We start from the raw sequence: 21753 nt of genomic DNA on the forward strand, positions 1-21753 counted from the left end.
TGGAAATATGAAATGAAAACAGAGCTTTTTGTATAGGATTCTACGGGTACCATAACTTCCGTTACTCTGACTTCGTCACGCGCATACGTCATCATACCGCGACGTTACCGGGAAATTTAAAAATACCCTTTATAAGTTAACCCGGCCGTATTGGCATGTGTTGCAATGTTAAGATTTCATCATTGATATATAAACTATCAGACTGCGTGGTCGGTAGTAGTAGGTTTCAGTAGGCCTTTAATATGCATTTCAACAGCAGACCATTAAATTCCGATTTTTGCATTGCACCTCAAGTGCAGCGCGCCGTGCCGGGCATGCGCAGTGATGCACTCCCAATTGCAACAGATCAATGGCGTCCGGTTATGCCAGAGCTGTCACGCCAATTTTCTTCCCATCACAAAAACCTTCCTAACCCCCATTTACTTCCGGGGTCATTTCCGCTTACGTCAGTTCCTCTTACTTACGTCATTTCCTCTTACGTCATTGACAGCGATCGATAGCACTTCGTTTGACTCTTTTTTTATAATACAGCGTTAACAAAACGTCTGAATTATCAACGATAATGTTGATTTAAAGTACAGATATTTAACTTTATATATTAATTAATATTACTGAAATGTTTCAACAATAATATTGATTTAAAGTACAGGGGCCGTACTTATCAAGCTTCTTAGAGTGCCATTTTACACTTAAGTCCTGAGAATTTGCGAAATTTAGTCCTACTCTCAAACTTAAGAATACATTTTTTTTATCAACATTCTTAAGTCTAAGAATCACTCCTACTCTCCACGATATTTAAGAGACCTTCAGAGGTGTCTTAAGTGGTTAGGAGTTGCCAGCAGGGGATGGCACTGAGGCGAGAGAGACGTGGCCGAACGTTCAGGGAGCGGAACGATGTCCTGGATTTGTTTGATGACGAGCAGCTGATCAAACGGTACCGTTTAGACAGCAGGTATTATTTTTGTCACAGATTTAATACTTTTCGATTCCTTGTTGATTTCTGCATGTGTCTGCAGTGGGCTAGTATATATAGAGCCACCCACACCAGTTTCAAATTAGTTGCCTAATTAATGAATTGGAAAGAAAATGTTATGACAGTAGCGTATGTGTGTGGCCGTGAGGTGAGTGACGTCAGTGAGTGTGTGGGCGAGAGAAGAGAGGGAGCGGTAGCGTGAGTGCCGGCGGGGACTAGTTTGTTTTGTATTATTTTGTAGTTTATTGTCAAAATATACACTCCCATTGTCCACTTAAATATTTCCAAGATATTTCTTTATTCTTAGACAACGGATTCCCTTCCGTGATTGGTCATTTCTATGGACACAGAAATGACGTCACCTAAAATTCCGTTTACGGCACATAGTAATGTCGTAATTCAGCTCTGAGTGTGACACTTAAGATTCAGTCCTACACTTCGCTGAAAGTGTGAGTAAGACGCTTGATAACTAACTTTTAAGTGCAGCTTTCAGCGAAGAATTTATTTACTCTTAAGTCAACTCTTAGCAGACTTCTTAGGAGTAATTCTAAGAAGCTTGATAAGTACGGCCCCAGACATTTAACAGTATTATATATTAATTAATATTAGTGAAATGGTTTCAACAATAATGTTGATTTAAAGTAGTACAGACATTTAACAGTATTATATATTAATTAATATTTTTTGCACGTTACCACGAAGACAGAAGTTCGCAGCAGCGGCCCTAACACTCCGCTTGAAATGTTGCGAAGCCTGCTGGTGTTTGACATAAGTCCCCTGGGACAGATAAAGACGAATATCATCCAGTGACACCACCATTTTCAGGAGATTTGGATTTATCGATCGCTGGCAATGATGTAAGAGGAAATGACGTAAGTAAGAGGAACTGACGTAAGCGGAAATGACCCCGGAAGTAAATGGGGGTTAGGAAGGTTTTTGTGATGGGAAGAAAATTGGCGTGACAGAGCCATATATTAGGTTCTTCAGCACGCTTCTGCGGCTAGCACACAGGTGAGGAGACTCTTGTTCACAATGAAAAGTCTTTTTGTGACAACATTCCATTTTTTTCCCAGGTAGCAATGTTAGCCATGGTAATGGTTATGGTATTAGTTTATTTCGAACATTTGTTGCCACTAGCATAATTATACCAGTAGAGGTCACTGTTGGCCCTCTTACTTTGTTTATTTGTGTTTCTGCAACTGCCTTCCAAAAATGGGATTTATAGCTCTTTTTTTAAGATTAACATGTTAAGATTTCAGTGATTTAAGTATATTTTTCCTTTGATAAATATTAAGAAAGTTCTGCAATTTTTTAACCCGTTGAGAACGCACTTATTTATGGCCAACCTCTTCAATACAAAGTCAATGGGGATCAGGATTTTCGGTGTGACCTTTTTGTTAAAAATGCTACAACTTCCCTAATATTTACCCTATTTTAAAAAGGTTGGACAGCTCAATAAACAAAGAACCATAATTGTATTGATTTATTTATCGAATCCTTTAAATTAGTGTAGGAAGTGATGGAAAATCTGAGTAAACATGACTGGTCAGACACCAGCCACCAGGAAAAGGAAGTCGGCGAGTCTAAAAAAATCTGTGTCTGAATTTATCAATTTATAATATATTTGGCAGACTCACAGATGCATGTATAACTTACACTTTAAAAGGAATTTTAATGATTTTTTTACTTTTTTGCAGGGGCGTTTTGTCGAGTGTAAACAGGCCAAATTTGACTTGTACTTAAGAGTAAATAAATTATTCGCTGAAAGCTGCACTTAAAAGTTAGTTATCAAGCGTCTTACTCACACTTTCAGCGAAGTGTAGGACTGAATCTTAAGTGTCACACTCAGAGCTGAATTACGACATTACTATGTGCCGTAAACGGAATTTTAGGTGACGTCATTTCTGTGTCCATAGAAATGACCAATCACGGAAGGGAATCCGTTGTCTAAGAATAAAGAAATATCTTGGAAATATTTAAGTGGACAATGGGAGTGTATATTTTGACAATAAACTACAAAATAATACAAAACAAACTAGTCCCCGCCGGCACTCACGCTACCGCTCCCTCTCTTCTATCGCCCACACACTCACTGACGTCACTCACCTCACGGCCACACACATACGCTACTGTCATAACATTTTCTTTCCAATTCATTAATTAGGCAACTAATTTGAAACTGGTGTGGGTGGCTCTATATATACTAGCCCACTGCAGACACATGCAGAAATCAACAAGGAATCGAAAAGTATTAAATCTGTGACAAAAATAATACCCGCTCTGTCTAAACGATACCGTTTGATCAGCTGCTCGTCATCAAAAAAAAAAAACATTGTTCCGTTCCCTGAACGTTCGCGCACGTCTCTCTCGCCTCAGTGCCATCCCCTGCTGGCAACTCCTAACCACTTAAGACACCTCTGAAGGTCTCTTAAATATCGTGGAGAGTAGGAGTGATTCTTAGACTTAAGAACGTTGATAAAAAGCTTTTATTCTTAAGTTTGAGAGTAGGACTAAATTTCGCAAATTCTCAGGACTTAAGTGTAAAATGGCACTCTAAGAAGCTTGATAAGTACGGCCCCTGATCTACTAAACGTGTGCAAAGTTGTTGGGTCAAAAAAAAAAAACAGAAAACCTGCTGATTGCAGAACATTGACAATGCGTTTCTGTTTCCTCACTTTGGAAGTAGTCTGAGTCAATACATAATTGGTAAATTTTTACTCCAAAAGAAAAGACCAACTATAAAGTATGACCTTTTGTGCGAGTAGGACCTGTAAAGAGTAAAATGAGTCCATAAAAGATACCAGCTCAGCTACCAAGAGACAAGAGGTGTTATCAACATGGAGATTGAAATCACCAATAATTAATACACTCTCCAGCTTAACAATAGATGACATAAAATCCGTAAATTAACCTAAAAATAAACTAGTAGGACCAGGCGGACGGTAGATTGTGATAGTGAAGCAGAATATATTGCATTGGCTGCTGCAGCACAAGAAAGTTTGTATATTGTACAGCTGTTAAATGGAATGGACAGTGGATGCAAATATGCACCCGTAATGATTTTCGAAGACAACCAAGGTGCAATATCCTTGTCAAAGAACACAGTTTGTTGTCAGAAAGGCAAACCTATTGATTTTAAGTATCACTTTGTTAGGTTTGCACTCAGTGAAAATAAGGTTAACATTGAATATTGTCCAACAGAAGAGATGATTGCAGATGTTCTTACAAAGCCTGTGACAAAAATAGCTTTGTTTGCAAAGTTTTTACTTGGAATGTAAACTTGTGTGTGATGTATGTAAAATGTGAAAGTTTTGCTAACAATGTTTGGTGTTATGCCCAACAGATTGTACAGAGTAAGAACAAGCTGGGATGTTGGAATCTATATGCTCTTACACTAAAAAGGAGGGTGCTTTGTGCATGTTCGTGTGCGGAAATTAAAAAACTAAAAAGGTCGAGTTCCAGTTAAGCAACCGATGGCTGATGTTTCCTTTATTCCTTCCAAAGTATATAGTTACAGTTATCATACCCTATTAGAATGACACAACCAACAATACACTCAGCAATACTGCTACATAATGCTTATATAATCATTAAAGTAGTCGTTGTCTCTCATAAAATCTGCCATGATTAGTAACAGTTGTATTTTGTTGAAGGAAATAGTAAACATTGTGATGCAATGTGAAATCAATGCACTGCTGTAATTCTTAAAACGAGTAAATATGACATGGTATTAATGTGCCTGTTACTACATTACATATATACTTACAGTGTGTATATAAAATGTTGTTGGAGGTTTTTGGATGTTATTTAGAGATCTTACTAGGTCAGGGGTCGGCAACCTTTACCACTCAAAGAGCCATTTTGGCAAGTTTCACAAATTAAAGAAAGTAATGGGAGCCACAATTTTTTTTAAAATGAAATACACTGCATACAAAGCTTAAATGCTTTGTGCTATGTTAACCAGGGGTCTCCGACACACGCACTTTAATGTGGAAATTTGATGTTAGTGCAGCCCGCGAGTTTTGAATGAATGGCGCTTGATAGCGTCATGCTTGCCAACCCTCTTATTTTTCCCGGGAGACTCCCGAATATCAGAGCGTGATGACACTGCATTTGGCGCCCTCTACAGTCTGCCCTAACAGTGTACCTGCTCGACCACACGTAGAATGCAATTAAAGCTTGCTCACGTAAGTGACAGCAAGGCGTACTAACTCAGCAGCCACACATCTTACACTGACGGTACCAATACCCAGAATCCCATGCAGCCCTAACTCTTCCGCTCAACCAACGCACGGAGAGGGGGGGGGGGGGGGGGGGGGATTTGGTGGTAGCGGGGGTGTATAATGTAGACCGGAAGAGTTAGGGCTGCATGGGATTCTGGGTAATGGTTGTGTTGTGTTTATGTTGTGTTACGGTGGGATGTTCTCCAGAAATGTGTTTTTCATTCTTTTTTGGTGTGGGTTCACAGTGTGGCGCATATTTGTAACGTAACAATGTTAAAGTTGTTTGATACGGCTACCGTCAGTGTAAGCTGTGTGGCTGATGACTAAGTATGCTTTGCTGTCTCCTGTGTGTGCAAGTAATAACAACATGCAACATGTGGCTGGACTGGCACGCTGTATGTAAATGGTATAGAGGACAATTACTGCAGTGCAATTAGGGCACGCCCTTTATTTAGTAATTAGAGTGTAAATAGGATTATTTTTTCCCTGGGAGTAATCTATGAGAGACACTGATATCCATAAATCTCCTGGGAAAATCGAGGGGGTCGGCATGTATGTAGCTGAGCCGCATCAGAGTGGTCAAGGAGCCGCATGCGGCTCCGGAGCCGCGGGTTGCCGACCCCTGTACTAGGTGGAAGATATAGAATCCGCATTGTCTGCCGTCGACTACGAGCCATGTATTACAAACTAGAATGCATAACAGAGAAAAACATGTGTTCTTGTCTCACATAAGGATAGGCAAAATTCCCCCAAAAAGTTTCCCTTTAAGGGTTATCAGTGCTTAAAGTCAATTGGACAAACTTGAGACATCAAATGTTTAATTTGAATACAATAATGAGAAACTATGCTAAAATAGCCTTGAGTCAAGACCATTTTTTTTTGCAGTTCTAATTTGGTTAATTGAGGTGAGGACAGACATCACAAGAAGACTACAAAATATTTCTCAGTTACTTTAACATTAGAATCAAGGCTTTTATTAAAGGAAACAAATATATATATCAACAGTGTCTCATTAGTTGCTGAAGCCAAAAGTTGGGCAACGAAGAAAACAGTTTTAGACTAGTCACTGCTATCTACAAACACGCTCCTATGTCGAGTATGCAGACTTAGATGGATGAAGGACGTCTCTGACATTGTAAAGAACTCCCTAGTTGAAGTCCTCTGTTTTGGCAGACTGAAAGGTGTGTTCTGATGAAAAGGGTGTCACACTGCTCAGACTTCCTTTTGATTAATGAAGATTGTTCTGGAGGAATAATGTGGATTCCATCCTGTGTAGCTCTTCGCCTTGACATACCTGCTAGCGCTGGGTGCATTAGATTAAGCTGTTTGTTTAGGATCAGGGTTAAGGTTTAGGATTAAGGCTTTAGGATCAGGGTTAAAGTTTTTGGTTTGAGAGTGAGGATTAGGAAAAGCAGAGGGGTATACACTAGAATGTGCACATCCTGCTGAAATGTGCATTATTCATTTTGGTGTTGGAATGGAAAAAGTGAACAAAGTGATGATCTGTTTAAATTTAAAGTACCCTTGCTTTGATGATGCCAATGATGTAACTGCTGATGACGAAGGTGGCTTTTGACATAGAATGCTACAATGATGTAATTGTACACTCCTGCTCAATGTTCCTTCTGCTGAGAAAACATCAGAAAACAAAAGTAGTACGAGATGGCCCAAAAATCAAGATGAGTTACAATGGCAAATCTTCATACACGTCTGTCTACGATGAACTTCGTCTAACTAGAAAACTTAGCGATGCAGTCATCACGGTTGACAATGTGGAATTTTATATCCATAAGATCATCCTTTGCAAGTGCAGCCAGTACTTCAGGTCAGTTAAAATCTGTATTATAAGGGATTTCTTAATCGTTTTTGAAAATGTGTTTGCCGGATAGAATGTTGATCATCTCCTATCTCTGTGTTCTCGATGTTCAGAGCACTCTTTCTGCGCTGGTCAACTCCGCACCAGATGGTCTACGTCATACAAGGTCTTACCCCGTACTTAATGCAGCTCATTGTGGAGTTTGCGTATGAGGGCTCTGTGTCAGTGACAGAGGACAACGTGAAGGAATTGTTGTTGGCAGCCGACAGGTTCAATGTGACGGGCATTGTCGAAACCTGCTGCACTTTTCTAACAGAGCAGCTCTGCCCAGAGAACTGCATCGGCATCTGGCAGTTCACAAAGAACTGTTACACCCCAGAGCTGGAGCTCAAGGCCTACCAATACATCCTTTTCCACTTTGAGGAAGTTGCAACCTCCGATGAGCTGCGGCAACTCTCTATTCGGGACTTCCGTGACATCCTTGATAGAGATGACCTGATCGTGAAAAAGGAAAACACCGTTTTTGAAGCCATCCTCTACTGGATTGCACACGCTCCAGGAGAGCGTAGTGAAAACATTGCAGTGCTCCTTGAGAAAGTAAGGAAAAACCCCAATTCTCCCCCTTAACCATTCCGTCTTTGTCTAAACCCTCGCCCTCACCCCTTCAAACAGAGGGCCAAGACGTAATGGTGGAAAACACGCCCTAAGAAATGAGACGCCACTTGTTTCCTGCTATGTCATCACCGCAAGCTGTTTAGTGGCTGTGACTTAGACAGTAAACATACTACACTACGACAGTTATTAGACATATAAGTTATAAAAAGCCACCGCCTCAGGAATAAGAAGCTACAATATGTAAATTAGCGTTAAATGGACATCATGAAGAGCAGTTTTAAAAGTAAAGAACAACAACATTCTAAACATGGCTAATGTAAATTATTAAAGTACATGAATTGATTTCAGTCATGGTAGCGAAGCCGTTTGCTGCTAGTCTGACACCGTAATTTACTTGATTGAAACTTTTAGTAGTAGATTGCACAGTACAGTACATATTCCGTACAATTGACCACTAAATGGTAACACCCGAATACGTCTTTCAACTTGTTTAAGTCGGGGTCCACGTTAATCAATTCACTACCTACAGCCACCTACAGCTAGCTCGTATCACGGGCGAATTTAAAAATAAAAACAACATTCAAAACATGGCAATACTTACGTGGAGTGGAAAAGGATTGAATACTAGATAAAACATATACAAACATAAACATATAAAAACATAATCATGTTTAGGCTTCCGCCATCCTAGTCACTGCCGTTGTGTCCTTGCGCAAGACACTTTACCCACCTGCTCCCAGTGCCACCCACACTGGTTTAAATGTAACTTAGATATTGGGGTTCACTATGTAAAAGCGCTTTGAGTCACTAGAGAAAAGCGCTATATAAATATAATTCACTTCACTCCAGCACCCCCGCGACCCCGAAAGGGACAAGCGGTAGAAAACGGATGGATGGATTGATTTACGACGAGAAGAAATAGGGAACAGACTGATTAAACATCTTTATGAATTGCGCGAGTTCAGGGCCGACCCTTCCTATAACGATTGAAAGTGTGACGGAGAAAACGCAATGCATTGTGGGTCTTGCGAGCCTCGGAATATCTTTTTTACGGCTGAATACAGGACTCTGTTCTAAAGTTTTGTTCTTTTTTTAACAAGTTCTGAACATGACGCTAACGTGCGGCATCATTGACTGCCGCCAGCGTGAAAGCATAGTCAAGGATCTCGGGTTAGTGAGTGAAGGGAGGATAACTTTTTCTCCTATGCGTGTTCGTTTAATCTCTAATAAAGCTCACCAAGTCGTCGTCAGTTTTCAGATTCACCATCTTGGATTTATTTCACAGTGTGATTATTTGAAGCAAAGAAAAACAATTCCCTCATGACCACGAGTAGGCCCCTCGCAAAATGTCTGTCTTCTCCTTATTCCTAAGGACTGATAAACTGTTCCAAAGGGGGGTTGGGTTGTCTTTGTCCCATCTGACTCCAGTTTCCATGGTAACATCTCCTTCCGCTGGCTTATCTTGATGATTATTGCCGCACGCAAAGACCTCGCACCCTCATGTCAGGGCTCTAGTGTGTGTTTTGATTGAAACTTTTATTAGTAGATTGCACAGTACAGTACATATTCCGTAATATTGACCACTAAATGAGGGCAGCGCGAAGGTCCTGAGTTCAATCCCGGGCTTGGGATCTTTCTGTGTGGAGTTTGCATGTTCTCCCCGTGACTGCGTGGGTTCTCTCCGGGTACTCCGGCTTCCTCCCACCTCCAAAGACATGCACCTGGGGATAGGTTGATTGGCAACACTAAATTGGCCCTAGTGTGTGAATGTGAGTGTGAATGTTGTCTGTCTATCTGTGTTGGCCCTGTGATGAGCTGGCGACTTGTCCAGGGTGTACCTCGCCTTCCGCTCGAATGCAGCTGATATAGGCTCCAGCACCGCCCGCGACCCCAAAATGGACAAGCGGTAGAAAATGGATGGATGACCACTAAATGGTAACACCCGAATAAGTTTTTCAACTTGTTTAAGTCGGGGTCCACGTTAATCAATTCATGGTCCCTTTATATGTGTTACTTTAAAACTAACCATTTGCAGTAATATCTAATAATTTATTACTATAAAAACTATGGTAGTTAGCATGCAGAAATTTGATGGTAAGATCAATATACTCATTTTATTAAGTGAATGTGTGCAATACGTGTAGTTAGCATTAAAAAAAAAGAGTAAAATCCTTCATGAGCTAATGGATAGCATCCGTGACATGATCAAACATCACTTTTAACGCCACCGCCTGGTACATGTTGGTGTGTTCACAGCATTTTCAGACTGGTAAGTTTCAATTAAAGCATTTTAGTGGGCTGTTAGCATTAGCCAAGCTAGCTGCGGGCTACCAGCAGCATACAAAAAAGTATGTTGCCTGTTCACTTTTAGTCTTGTGTAAGCACAAAAAATTAATGAGTATAACTTTCGGAGTTGTAGCGCAGTAATCAAAGTATTTAAACAATAATGGTCTTGTTTTTGTTTTTTTTATGGAAACCTGCTTATGACTTGAGGCTGGGCTCCCTCACTCCTGCTCAGACACATAAGAGATTGCAGATTATGCGCAATGTGAATGGAGGACAATAAGCCTAGGCAGCACGGTGGACAGGGGTTGGTGCATGTGCCTCACAAGACGAAGGTCCTGGGTTCGATCCCTGGGCTCGGGGTCTTTCTGTTTGCATGTTCTCCCCGTGACTGCGTGGGTTCCCTCCGGGAACTCTGGCTTCCTCCCACCTCCAAAGACATGCACCTGGGGATAGGTTGATTGGCAACACTAAAAATTGGCCTTAGTGTGTGAATGTGAGTGTGAATGTTGTCTGTCTATCTGTGTTGGCCCTGCGATGAGGTGGCGACTTGTTCAGGGTGTACCCAACCTTCCGCCCGAATGCAGCTGAGCTAGGCTCCAGCACCCAGCGCGACCCCGGAAGGGACAATCGGTAGAAAATGGATGGATGGATGGACAATAAGCCTTAACAGACTTTGCATTCTGAAATGCTTCGGTATAAAAATTGACTGCGTTGACGAAATATGGACTACTTTGACAATGGCGGCACCTTATTCAAATCTCTTGTCCATTGGACATGCGCTTAGGGATTTGATCCATAAGCGCATGTCCAATGGACAAGAGATTTGAGTAAGGTGGATCAATTCCATTAGCGCACGTCCACCAATTCTACTTATTCTTTACGAGATAACCAGCCTTTGGAACAGGGTGCAGTTAGTCACGGCACAGTCCTTTGATTTTTATACCATCCATTTTAATCTCGTTCATTGCCCTCTTTCACATTAACGCGGGTACAGTACAGACATGTAGACAAAAGCGCTGGCCAAAAAAAATTGCTCCCGCGACCACACAATGCATTGCCATATCACATGCCCATTCGTGCCCTATACAGTACACAGATCAAGTGAAGAAGCACATGTGGAATGTCAATTATTGTATGACCGGGCGCTTCTACGACTGCACGATTAATCAATGTTCAATTATGACTTCATTAAATTGATGTTTCTCTCTATCGTGTCTTGCACTTCCAAACTAGGCTCCTCCTTCCTGCCACGTTCGTGTTCACCATTCATTTATTTGTGGCCACAATTCAAGTCAAAAATGCAGATTCGGCGCTTCCAGGTTCGCCCTTGTTCATAAACAAATTATCATTGTCTTATATTTTAATTTTTTATCCTGTAAAGCATCTTTGAGTGCTCTGAAAAGCGCTATACTAATTGCAATTTATTATTATTATTATCATGGAAGTGTTGCGAAGTGTATCGTCCGTTTCACAACACACCTGCTTTGCAAGAGAAGATGCAGCAGAAACGTTCTGTGAACAATTTTACGACATTGCTTCTTCCAATTCCTTTCCAGATAAGTTAAAATGTGCAAATATGACCCACATGACGTTCCTTAAAGGCCTACTGAAACCTACTACTACCGACCACGCAGTCTGATAGTTTATATATCAATGATGAAATCTTAACATTGCAACACATGCCAATACGGCCGGGTTAACTTATAAAGTGACTTTTAAAACTTCCCGGGAAATATCCGGCTGAAACGTTTCGGTATGATGACGTATGCGCGTGACGAAGTCAGAGTAACGGAAGTTATGGTACCCGTAGAATCCTATACAAAAAGCTCTGTTTTCATTTCATAATTCCACAGTATTTTGGACATCTTTTGCAATTTGTTTAATGAACAATGAAGGCTGCAAAGAAGACAGTTGTAGGTGGGATCGGTGTATTAGCAGCGGACTACAGCAACACAACCAGGAGGACTTTGTTGGAGCGCTAGCCGCGCTAGCCGCCGACCTCACCTCGACTTCCTACGTCTCCGGGCCGCCAAACGCATCGGGTGAAGTCCTTCGTCCTTCTGCCGATCGCTGGAACGCAGGTGAGCACGGGTGTTGAGTAGATGAGGGCTGGCTGGCGTAGGTGGAGAGCTAATGTTTTTAGCATAGCTCTGTGAGGTCCCGTTGCTAAGTTAGCTTCAATGGCGTCGTTAGCACAGCATTGTTAACCTTCGCCAGCCTGGAAAGCATTAACCGTGTATTTACATGTCCACGGTTTAATAGTATTGTTGATTTTCTATCTATCCTTCCAGTCAGAGGTTTATTTTTTTGTTTCTATATGCAGTTAAAGCACGATGCTATCACGTTAGCTCGTAGCTAAAGCATTTCGCCGATGTATTGTCGTGGAGATAAAAGGCACTGAACGTCCATTTCGCGTTCTCGACTCTCATTTTCAAGAGGATATAGTATCCGAGGTGGTTTACAATACAAATCTGTGATCTACAATAGAAAAAGGAGAGTGTGGAATCCAATGAGCCAGCTTGTACCTAAGTTACGGTCAGAGCGAAAAAAGATACGTCTATCACTGTCTCTCAAGTCCTTCACTGTAACGTTCCTCATCTACGAATCTTTCATCCTCGCTCAAATTAATGGGGTAATCATCACTTTCTCGGTCCGAATCTCTCTCGCTCCATTGTAAACAATGGGGAATTGTGAGGAATACTAGCTCCTGTGACGTCACGCTACTTCCGCTACAGGCAAGGCTTTTTTTAATCAGCGAGCAAAAGTTGTGAACTTTATCGTCGATTTTCTCTATTAAATCGTTTCAGCAAAAATATGGCAATATCGCAAAATGATCAAGTATGACACATAGAATGGATTTGCTATTCCCGTTTAAATAAATAAAAATCATTTCAGTAGGCCTTTAATATAACTTGTTGAACATAGGTCGTGAGTTCAAACCCCTGTCGAGTCATACCAAAAGACTATAAAAATGGGACCCGATACCTCCCTGCTTGGCACTCAGCATCAATGGTTGGAATTGGGGGTTAAATCACCCAAAATTATTCCCGAAAGCGGCCACCGCTGCTGCTCACTGCTCCCCTCACCTCCCAGGGGTTGGAACAAGGGGATGGGTCAAATGCAGAGGGTAATTTCACCACACCTAGTGTGTGTGTTACTTTCAGTGGTACTTCAACTTTAACTTGTAAATTGTTGTTTAATGTCCTTAAAACAAATAAATCACATACATAATCAAATCATAATAAGAGAGCTTAGAGACACTTTCATCATTTAGGAAAACACTTCCGTCCTGGTGAAATATGTAAACCATTGGTGTTCAAAGTGTGGCCTGGGGGCTATTTGTGGAACACAGCTGTTATGAACCCGTAAAATAAAATAATCAAGAAAACCATAAAAAAAATTAAAAATAGAGCAAAATAGCTGAAATGTTGATGCAAATAATAAAGACACACTATTTGTATTTAAATATAGGTATAATGTTTATTTAGCCTTTTATTAGCCTATTTCTGTGGTTCTCAAACTTTTCACCAAGTACCACCTCAGAAAAAAACATGTCTCTCCTAGTACCACCAGAATGACCAACATTAAAATACAGTAATGTAAGAGGCCCAAGTATTCATCAAAAACAAGGCAGAGGTTTTATTTATCAAGTATATTTATTATTTTTGGCCACCGTAACATTACACCCAGTCTGAACACAAACACTGTGTTTGAATATAGAAAAACAATCAAGTGACTCGTTGGCATACCCGTAAATGGAGCTGGTAGGCGTCCCACAGTTTGAACATCAATGGCCTATTTCATTACAAATAACATGACGTTAGTAACCCCGACCTCTGTGTTGTCTTTTGTGTTTTTTTACCAAACAAATCGAAATCCTAAATAGACGTTTTAGACAAAAAATTTATTTCAGATGAAAACGATTCATATGAAACCTATTCCTTACTGCTTCGTCCCTGATTACAATTTAATGGCAAATTTCCCTACATAGTCACACTGGCTCCCGTGGTGCATTGTGTTAGTGCTTCTTGAAAGGCAGTAGTACCGAGTTCGAATTTTGATCGGAGTTGAATTAAGAAAGTAAGGATGTGACGGTCGCAAACGATTCAAGTCTTTTTGAACAGCTCTTTTGCATGAACCATGAGAACCAATTCACAGTTCGTTTGAGAGCCGTTTATATATGCAAACTGCCTACGCTTCCCAATTGTAAATGAATAATCACATCACTGAGTTTGAGTGATCAAAAGAAAACGCTCCATTAACGTGAACAAAGCTTCGTATGTGCACATTAATTTAGGGAAGAACATGAAGATGCACCTGACTATACTGAAGATTTTTGCTACTGTATTTGGAAGTAGTGTCTGATTGACTGGGAATGTTTTTGTCTTTGGGAGAAAGTGTTTTTGCAACTGAAATAGGAAAACAAAATGAACTAAGGTCAATGGCAGTATTTCCTGGAGGGTACATTTGTAAAAATAAACATCTATCTTTCAAGTGTAAGTAAACTACTTTGACTGCCATATGAAAACTCTCAACAGGCAAATTGTTTGATTTAAGAAATGAACTGACCGACTACGGCATTAACGAGAGTGACTTCTTTGTCAGTCCTTCCACTGATTCTGCAACTCCTGACACCATACTACTATTTGTATATTTGTTCTGTATTTTTAAAAGGTTCTTGTCTGGAAAATTTGGAAAAACGTGGTTTTACATGGAAGTTACCTTTAGCCTACATAGTTTTAATCTAATTTTAAACGTTCTGATCCGCAACTTATCTTATTATTGCATTGAGTGATTGTTTCCTTAATAAAAATTAGTTACTTAAACAAAAATAGGAAATTGAAAAACAAGCCATTCTATTGGGTGATCTTGTCCTTTCGGTCATAACCCAAAGCTCATGACCATAGGTGAGGGTAGGAACGTAGATCAGCCGGTAAATCGAAAGCTTTGCCTTCCAGCTCAGCTCTATTCTCACCACGACGGACCGATACAGGAACATCACTGCAGTTGCCGGACCGATCCACCTGTCGATCTCACGATCCACTCTTCCCTCATTCGTGAACAAGACTCCGAGGTACTTGAATTCTTCTACTTGGGGCAAGATCTCTTCCCCAACCCGAAGATGGCACTCCACCCTTTTCCAGGCAAGAACTTGCAGGTGCAGATTCTCACCCCAGTCGCTTCACACTCGGCTGGAAACCGATCCAGTGAGAGCTGAAGATCCTGGTCAGATGAAGCCAGCAGGACCACATCATCTGCAAAAAGCAGAGACCTCACCCCGCAGCCACCAAACCGGATCCTCTCAACAACCTGACTGCGCCTTTAAGTTATGAACAGAACCGGTGACAAAGGGCAGCCCTGGCAGAGTCCAACCCTTACTGGAAACGGGTCTGACTTACTGCCGTCAATGTGGACCAAGCTCTGACACCGATCATACAGGGAACGGACCTCCACAATAAGGCAGTCAGATACCCCATACTCTTGGAGTACTGCCCACAGGACCTCCCAAGGGACACGGTCGAATGTCTTCTCCAAGTCCACAAAACACATGTAGACTAATTGGGCAAATGCTCCATCGAGGATCACCCGGCGGAGCACTCTACAGTACTCCCTCTAGTAAGTACTGGAGACTGCTCTAGCTGCTGTTTGGGGCGTAGACACAAACAACAGTCTAAACCCATCCCCTCACCCAGAGGTGAAAGGAAGCTAGCCTCTCGTCTACTGAGTTAAACTCCAACATACAGGCTCTGAACTGCGGGTATTGCCACCCCCGCCTGTCACCTCTCACTATTCGCAATGCCACAGTGGAAGAGAGTCCAGTGTTTTTTTACACAGAATTTTTATACACTGAATTTTAAAACACGCATTTTACTAAAAACCTCTCTCTCTGTGTGTGTGTGTGCGCATATATATATATATATATATATATATATATATATATATATATATATATATATATATATATATATATATATATATATATATATATATATATATATATATATATACATACATATATATATATACATACATACATACATACATACACACACACACACACAGTTGCACTGCTGTTTGTACAATTATTTATGTATTTATTTTTAACATGTTATTTATTGCTTATATTGAATGTATGACAATGTGCAGCGTTCTATTCTATTGTTATTTACACCGGAACATATTTTTTGGATACATTTGAGTTCACAGATTGTTTAGCAATGAACATAAATTCAACAGCAACCACTACCATTAAGTATGGCAGACTTCGTGAGAGCCAACGGCGACTGCTTTGGGACAAATATTGATCCAGAACTTCATATTATTGAGCCTGAATATACAAAGAATGAGTTACAAGTTTTATAAGCTGGGTGCCTAGCAGATCCAGCTGTCGTGAAACACAAAGCCATCATGTAGCAATAGTGTTAAACCAAATAGAAACATAACAAAAAATGAACAATTTCCACTCTCACTGGAATGCAGACAAATGGGATGGTTGTGTCTTTTAGCACGAGACTTGTGCTCCCAGTTTAGTCATAATTACCCTCATGCCTTACGTAAACCAACAACAACAACAAAAACAAGCATCTTGCTGCGTCTTTTTAACAATGTCTTCGGGTACAAGTTGAATTTCGAGGTTGACCAACCTCTTGGCTTTTACAGGTGAAAAAAATGATTTATAATCTAGCATTAACATTTCCAAATTTAGTGGTGACCCAGCAGCAGCTCAGTAGCCAGTTTACCTCTCGCTAGAGGTCAGAGTAGCATTGAGAGTGTCTCTGTGAGCAAAGCGTCGTGTAGTTCCTCTGCGTTAGCTCCTACAATAACCGCTGTAGTTTGGTTAATAAGCAGGGCACTGCATGTAAATGAAATGTTGATGGCAGTTTTTAGAGGGCTTTGTATAGGCAAAATAGATAACTCCCATTACCTGCATTGTTCGCTGCCTCTTTTAGCAGTTTTTCACTATTGAGAACACACAGAACAAATAAATATGTGTGTTCTTTTCTCACATTAGGATTGTGTTCGAAGGGGCCACAAAAAGGTGCAGTTTTCCTTTTAAAAAAGGGACAACGCAGATTCTAATAAGACGACAAACTTAAGGCTGACCAAGGGTAACTAGATCGCTGACAACCTTGACAAAACATCTTTTCTTGCCTCTCTGTAGGTGCGTTTAGCGCTGACAAGTGTGGAGTTCATCGCCATCAAAGTGTTGACCAATCAGCTGGTGCAGAACAGCAGCAAATGCCTGGACATGGTTGCTTTTGCCACCCGAGTGATGTGTCACATGGCAACAAATTCTGTGTGTGGATACCGCAACCTCGTCGCCCGTCCTCGCCTACCTTCAGCCATCCTGCTGGCGATCGGTGGCTTCAGTGGACCCAATCCAACACACCGCATCGAAGCCTACGACGTGCACGCCAACTGTTGGGACTACCTTGTAGACATTATGGAAGAGCCGCATGCTTACTTTGGTACCGCCTATCTCAACAACTGCATCTACTCCGTTGGTGGCTTTGATGGCAGGAAGCATTACAACACCGTCAGCCGCTTTGACATCAGGTCGCACACCTGGCATGAAGTGGCGCCCATGCACTATCGCCGCTGCTCTGTTAGCGTAACCGTGCTAGACGGATGCATCTATGCAATAGGGGGTGTTGATGGACGTGTGAGGCTAAAGACTGCAGAGTACTACACACCTGAAACAAACCAGTGGACTCTGATTGCCAGCATGCACGAGCAGAGAAGTGACGCCAGCTGCACAGCCCTCAATGACAAGGTAGGTGGAGCTACCTTGGTGAAGTTAGTTTCAGGTTGGACATTATACAGACATTCGGCTCCCAATCACACCGACTGTTTGGCGAACCATCCCCAGAAAGCTCAAAATCAGCTACACACAGATGGACATTCAACTCCTCGATTTCCAGAGAAAGTCAGACGTAATTAATTCATCGCTGACTGTCTGAAGCACCATCACTGACTCCCATTCTGACTGAGTGCATCCTGTTTAGGGGCAGCCCCAAAATTCTGTGTTCAATGGCATATAGAGAACATTTTCAATCGTCAATATCTTTTTAGTCATATGACTAAGAAACCCCAAACCACTTTCATAATGTTTGTTCATCATTACTAAATTTGGCTCTTGCAGTGGTTTTTCCAGATTTTTGTTTTTGACTATTGGCAATTTAAATTTGCAAGAGTGTTAAAAAAGCCACAAGTATAGTAAAGATGAATAAACATTATAAAAGTGGTTTTGTGTTTCTAGAACCTATTGGCGATTGAAATTTGGAAACTTGTTAAAAAACCAACAAACGATAATCTGGAGAAACCATTATGTGAGCCAAGTACAGTAATGGTCAACAACATTATGAAAGTTGTTTTGGGTTTCCAGGTCACCTGACTTAAAATCTATTGACGATTGAAATGTCCTCTATGAGCCATTGACAAGTAATTCATTGATTGTCCTTTAATCACACGAATCAGCACGGGCTGACATCCGTGGCATGAGCTTCCAATGTTGGGGACAAACAGTCGGCTTGAATGGATTTTGAAATGTCCGTTGAAAATCCAACTTGAAACTAGGTTTACCTCGGTGGTGGAGCTAAGGTAGTTGCATTTTTCTGCACTGTGATCTTCAACAGGTATGAAGTTGAATTCCTATTGGCTATAAGCACATTTGTGTCACAAGGGAAGGTGTGGCCTGAGAAGTTTCACAAAAAAGTATTTCAGAGGGATACAGCAGCAAATGAAATGGGGCTGGCATAGCTCGGTTGGTATAGCGGCCGTGCTAGCAACTTGAGGGTTCCAGGTTCGATCTCCGTCGCCACCATCCCAGTCACTGACGTTGTGTTCTTGGGCTCCCATGCCACCCACACTGGTTTAAATGTAACTAAGATAATGGGTTTCACTATGTAAACTGCTTTGAGTCACTAGAGAAAAGCGCTATATGAATATAATTCACTTCAAATTGAGAAGAGATTGGCAAATCATCACACAGCCTTTTCTTGAAAATAGTCAAGAGTCATGACCAAGGTAAGGATCCAACACTCAAAACAGAATTGAAACCTCAAGACTGGACCAAGAAATATTAAAATACAGACCCTTCAAAGCTTTTATGGAATGATGAGATAATTGACTTGTGATGGTGCGGATAAATCAGCCGCCTGCCTAGACCAGTAACATCCACAGAGCTCCCAGTTCACCAAGGTGGGGGTGGATGACGAACGGACTGCTTTTATTGGACGTTTTCGGCTTGAAGATGGACTCAAACCTCACTTTCTTCAAACAGTATTATAGGAAAACATCCGCATCTTTCCAGAAGACCATGACTTCCATGGCACACATGGGAACAGGGCTGACCCTAGGCGTTGTGTGGCCTGAACAAGACCTTGTTTTGTGGACCCATCTTGATATTATTTATTTATTATTTTATTAGACTCCTAAAGACCCCCCACACCACACGAAACCCAGCATTTTCCCACACCCCCAGTATGTTGACTTAATTTGGTTGAAACTAGCTTTTTAAAAACACATGTAAAAACCGCATTAAGGTTGTTGCATGCAGTTTATGTCTCCAAGATTTTGTATGGAAAAAAAACAATAAGGTTTTAGCCTTATAAAAATGGAAATAATATATTTCGATTGATTGTAAACCAGTTATCCTTGCATGTATACACTGCCATCCACCCATCCATCATTCTATCTTGGTTCTACATACCTGCCAGTCATCCCAAAGTGATAACCTAGAAGCACAGTAGGTGGTGCACTCCATGATCAGTAAACCCACAATAAACATCTTTGTTTATCAATAATGTTTTCATCAAGAATTTGAACTAGGCATCATGAGGTCTCTTTTCCCCTAAAATATCCTATTACCCACCCACCCCCTATTAAATAGTGTGGTTTTATTTAATATACATTTATTATACTATTTTTATTTCATTTTCTCTGTGTTTATTTCTTACAAAATAGTGCCAACAAATTTAATATAAAATTAGCCAGAACGTGAGTTTCAATAATAATACATCATTATTAAATTAAATACGATTATAAAGTATGTCAAGTTTTCCTTTAACTTCATAGTGCAAGGGAGAGATTAGCCAGTACATGTAGGATAATGATTAGTGGATAATGATAATTATAATACATCATTATTATAATCAAAATAATTATTAGTATATATAGTGGGAATTAAGCCCCCCTGCATCTTTATTAACCAGTGATGTCTCCGTTTTGATCTTTGATTAACGTTCCTTGAACGCACCACAGTTATGTGCTATGAGATGCAAAAATGAAACTTAAACGTAACTTTCAGACGCTTCCACAAATAGATTTATTATATTTTTACCTTTTATCACCTCGTCCTGGTTACCAAATGTTGGCGCTGTGTGTACATGCCTGAATGTGAGCTCTGATGAACTTATGACGTCTGTGTTGAGTGAACAGTGAAGTATTTCATGCTGGGTTTGCCGCTACCAAGAGGACGGAACCATTTTGCATTTGTGCAAGGAGGTGTAGGTCATGTTACACGTTCCTAATTTGATTCAAACATTACTATTGAACTGATATTAAATTTTACGGTGCCATATTTTGAAACATAGATTTAAATTAAATAAAAACATCTTCTAAATTTGTACAAATGTCCAGGCAATAATAACGTGGCCTCTAGTGGTTGGGGCCCTAAACAACTGCAGAGTGTTTATGCCACGGGCCGGCCCTGCATGGAAGTATGTCCTTGTCAAAACAATACAACTTGTTTAATCATGAAACAACGACTTCTTTTGGTTCCAGGTTTACGTTTGTGGTGGATTTAATGGAAACGAGCCCTTACGAACCGCAGAGTATTACAGCCCTGAGACCAATGAGTGGACTATGATTGTTCCCATGAACAGCTGCCGCAGTGGCGTTGGAGTCATTGCTCACGCCAACCGCATTTATGCAGTAAGTGCATTGCTTACATCGGATTATAGATTTTTACCAACGCTGGTTTTTTTGGTGACAAATTCTGCTTTTCTAATGAAGGTTGGAGGCTTCGATGGCGACGTACATCTGTGCAGCGCTGAGGCCTACAATCCACAGACGGACGCGTGGATTGTTTTGCCTTCTATGCAATGCCCCAGAAGCAACTTTGGTATTGAAATTGTCGAGGATCGCGTCTTCGTTGCCGGGGGTTACACCGGCGTCTCTGCAACCAAACTTGTGGAGTACTTCGACGCTACAGTCGGTATGTGGTTTCCAGCCTGTGACATGGGGATCTCTCGCGGTGCTTTGAGCTGCTGTGTGATGTCAGGACTACCCAACATAGCACATTACGTGACGCTGCGCAGCCACCTACCTTTGCTCCACTTGGAAGAAGTTACGCTGGAAATGGAGGACGAGTTCTTGAGCCTGGACTAATGCCTTGCTCCCGCCTACTTCGGTGGAAGAAAACGGACTAACACCTCAACTCAGTAAGAAGAAAAAGAAATGAAGACAGAAAAATAAAAAGGTAATTATTTGTAATCACGCTTGTTTCTTCAAAACAGTGCATGCATAAAGTAAGACCGGTTCTCTATAGTGAAGGTTATTGGTGTTGAAATGGAACCATTTGTCTTTGAAAGAGACTCGAATGAGAAGGAATTCACGATGGATACTAACACTATGTCGCTCAAATGACAAAAGGCCACACTTGTTTTTACTGTATATAAAAATATACTACTCTTAAAAGGGGAAATGAACTTGTTTTTTTATTTCCCTATCAATACCAATCTATGTGAGACAAGAACATGTTTTTCTCTTTTTTATGCATTTTAATTCGTAATGTACGACTCGTACTAGGCGGCTAACAATGTAGTTAATAAAAGTCG

At 40.9% G+C, this 21753-nt stretch overlaps 1 protein-coding gene across 1 annotated transcript; it reads left to right on the forward strand.

The window, feature by feature from the left end:
• The first annotated feature begins 6851 nt into the window (after positions 1-6851).
• LOC133631109 (kelch-like protein 10) lies at positions 6852-21344 on the forward strand. The gene is made up of 5 exons (XM_062023157.1): positions 6852-7021; positions 7126-7609; positions 17076-17687; positions 20699-20848; positions 20930-21344. The coding sequence occupies exons 1-5, from the start codon at positions 6876-6878 to the stop codon at positions 21302-21304; spliced, it is 1767 nt and encodes a 588-aa protein (XP_061879141.1). The 5' UTR covers positions 6852-6875; the 3' UTR covers positions 21305-21344.
• The last annotated feature ends 409 nt before the right edge of the window (positions 21345-21753 follow it).

Source organism: Entelurus aequoreus, linkage group LG16, assembly GCF_033978785.1.
Source record: "Entelurus aequoreus isolate RoL-2023_Sb linkage group LG16, RoL_Eaeq_v1.1, whole genome shotgun sequence".
Classification (NCBI taxonomy): domain Eukaryota; kingdom Metazoa; phylum Chordata; class Actinopteri; order Syngnathiformes; family Syngnathidae; genus Entelurus; species Entelurus aequoreus.

Coding starts and splice junctions, on each gene's coding strand:
- LOC133631109 (XM_062023157.1), top strand. CDS start 6,876: ATGAGTTACAATGGCAAATCTTCATACACGTCTGTCTACGATGAACTT. Junction 7,022..7,125: donor AAGTGCAGCCAGTACTTCAG/GTCAGTTAAAAT, acceptor CTCGATGTTCAG/AGCACTCTTTCTGCGCTGGT. Junction 17,688..20,698: donor GCACAGCCCTCAATGACAAG/GTAGGTGGAGCT, acceptor TTTTGGTTCCAG/GTTTACGTTTGTGGTGGATT.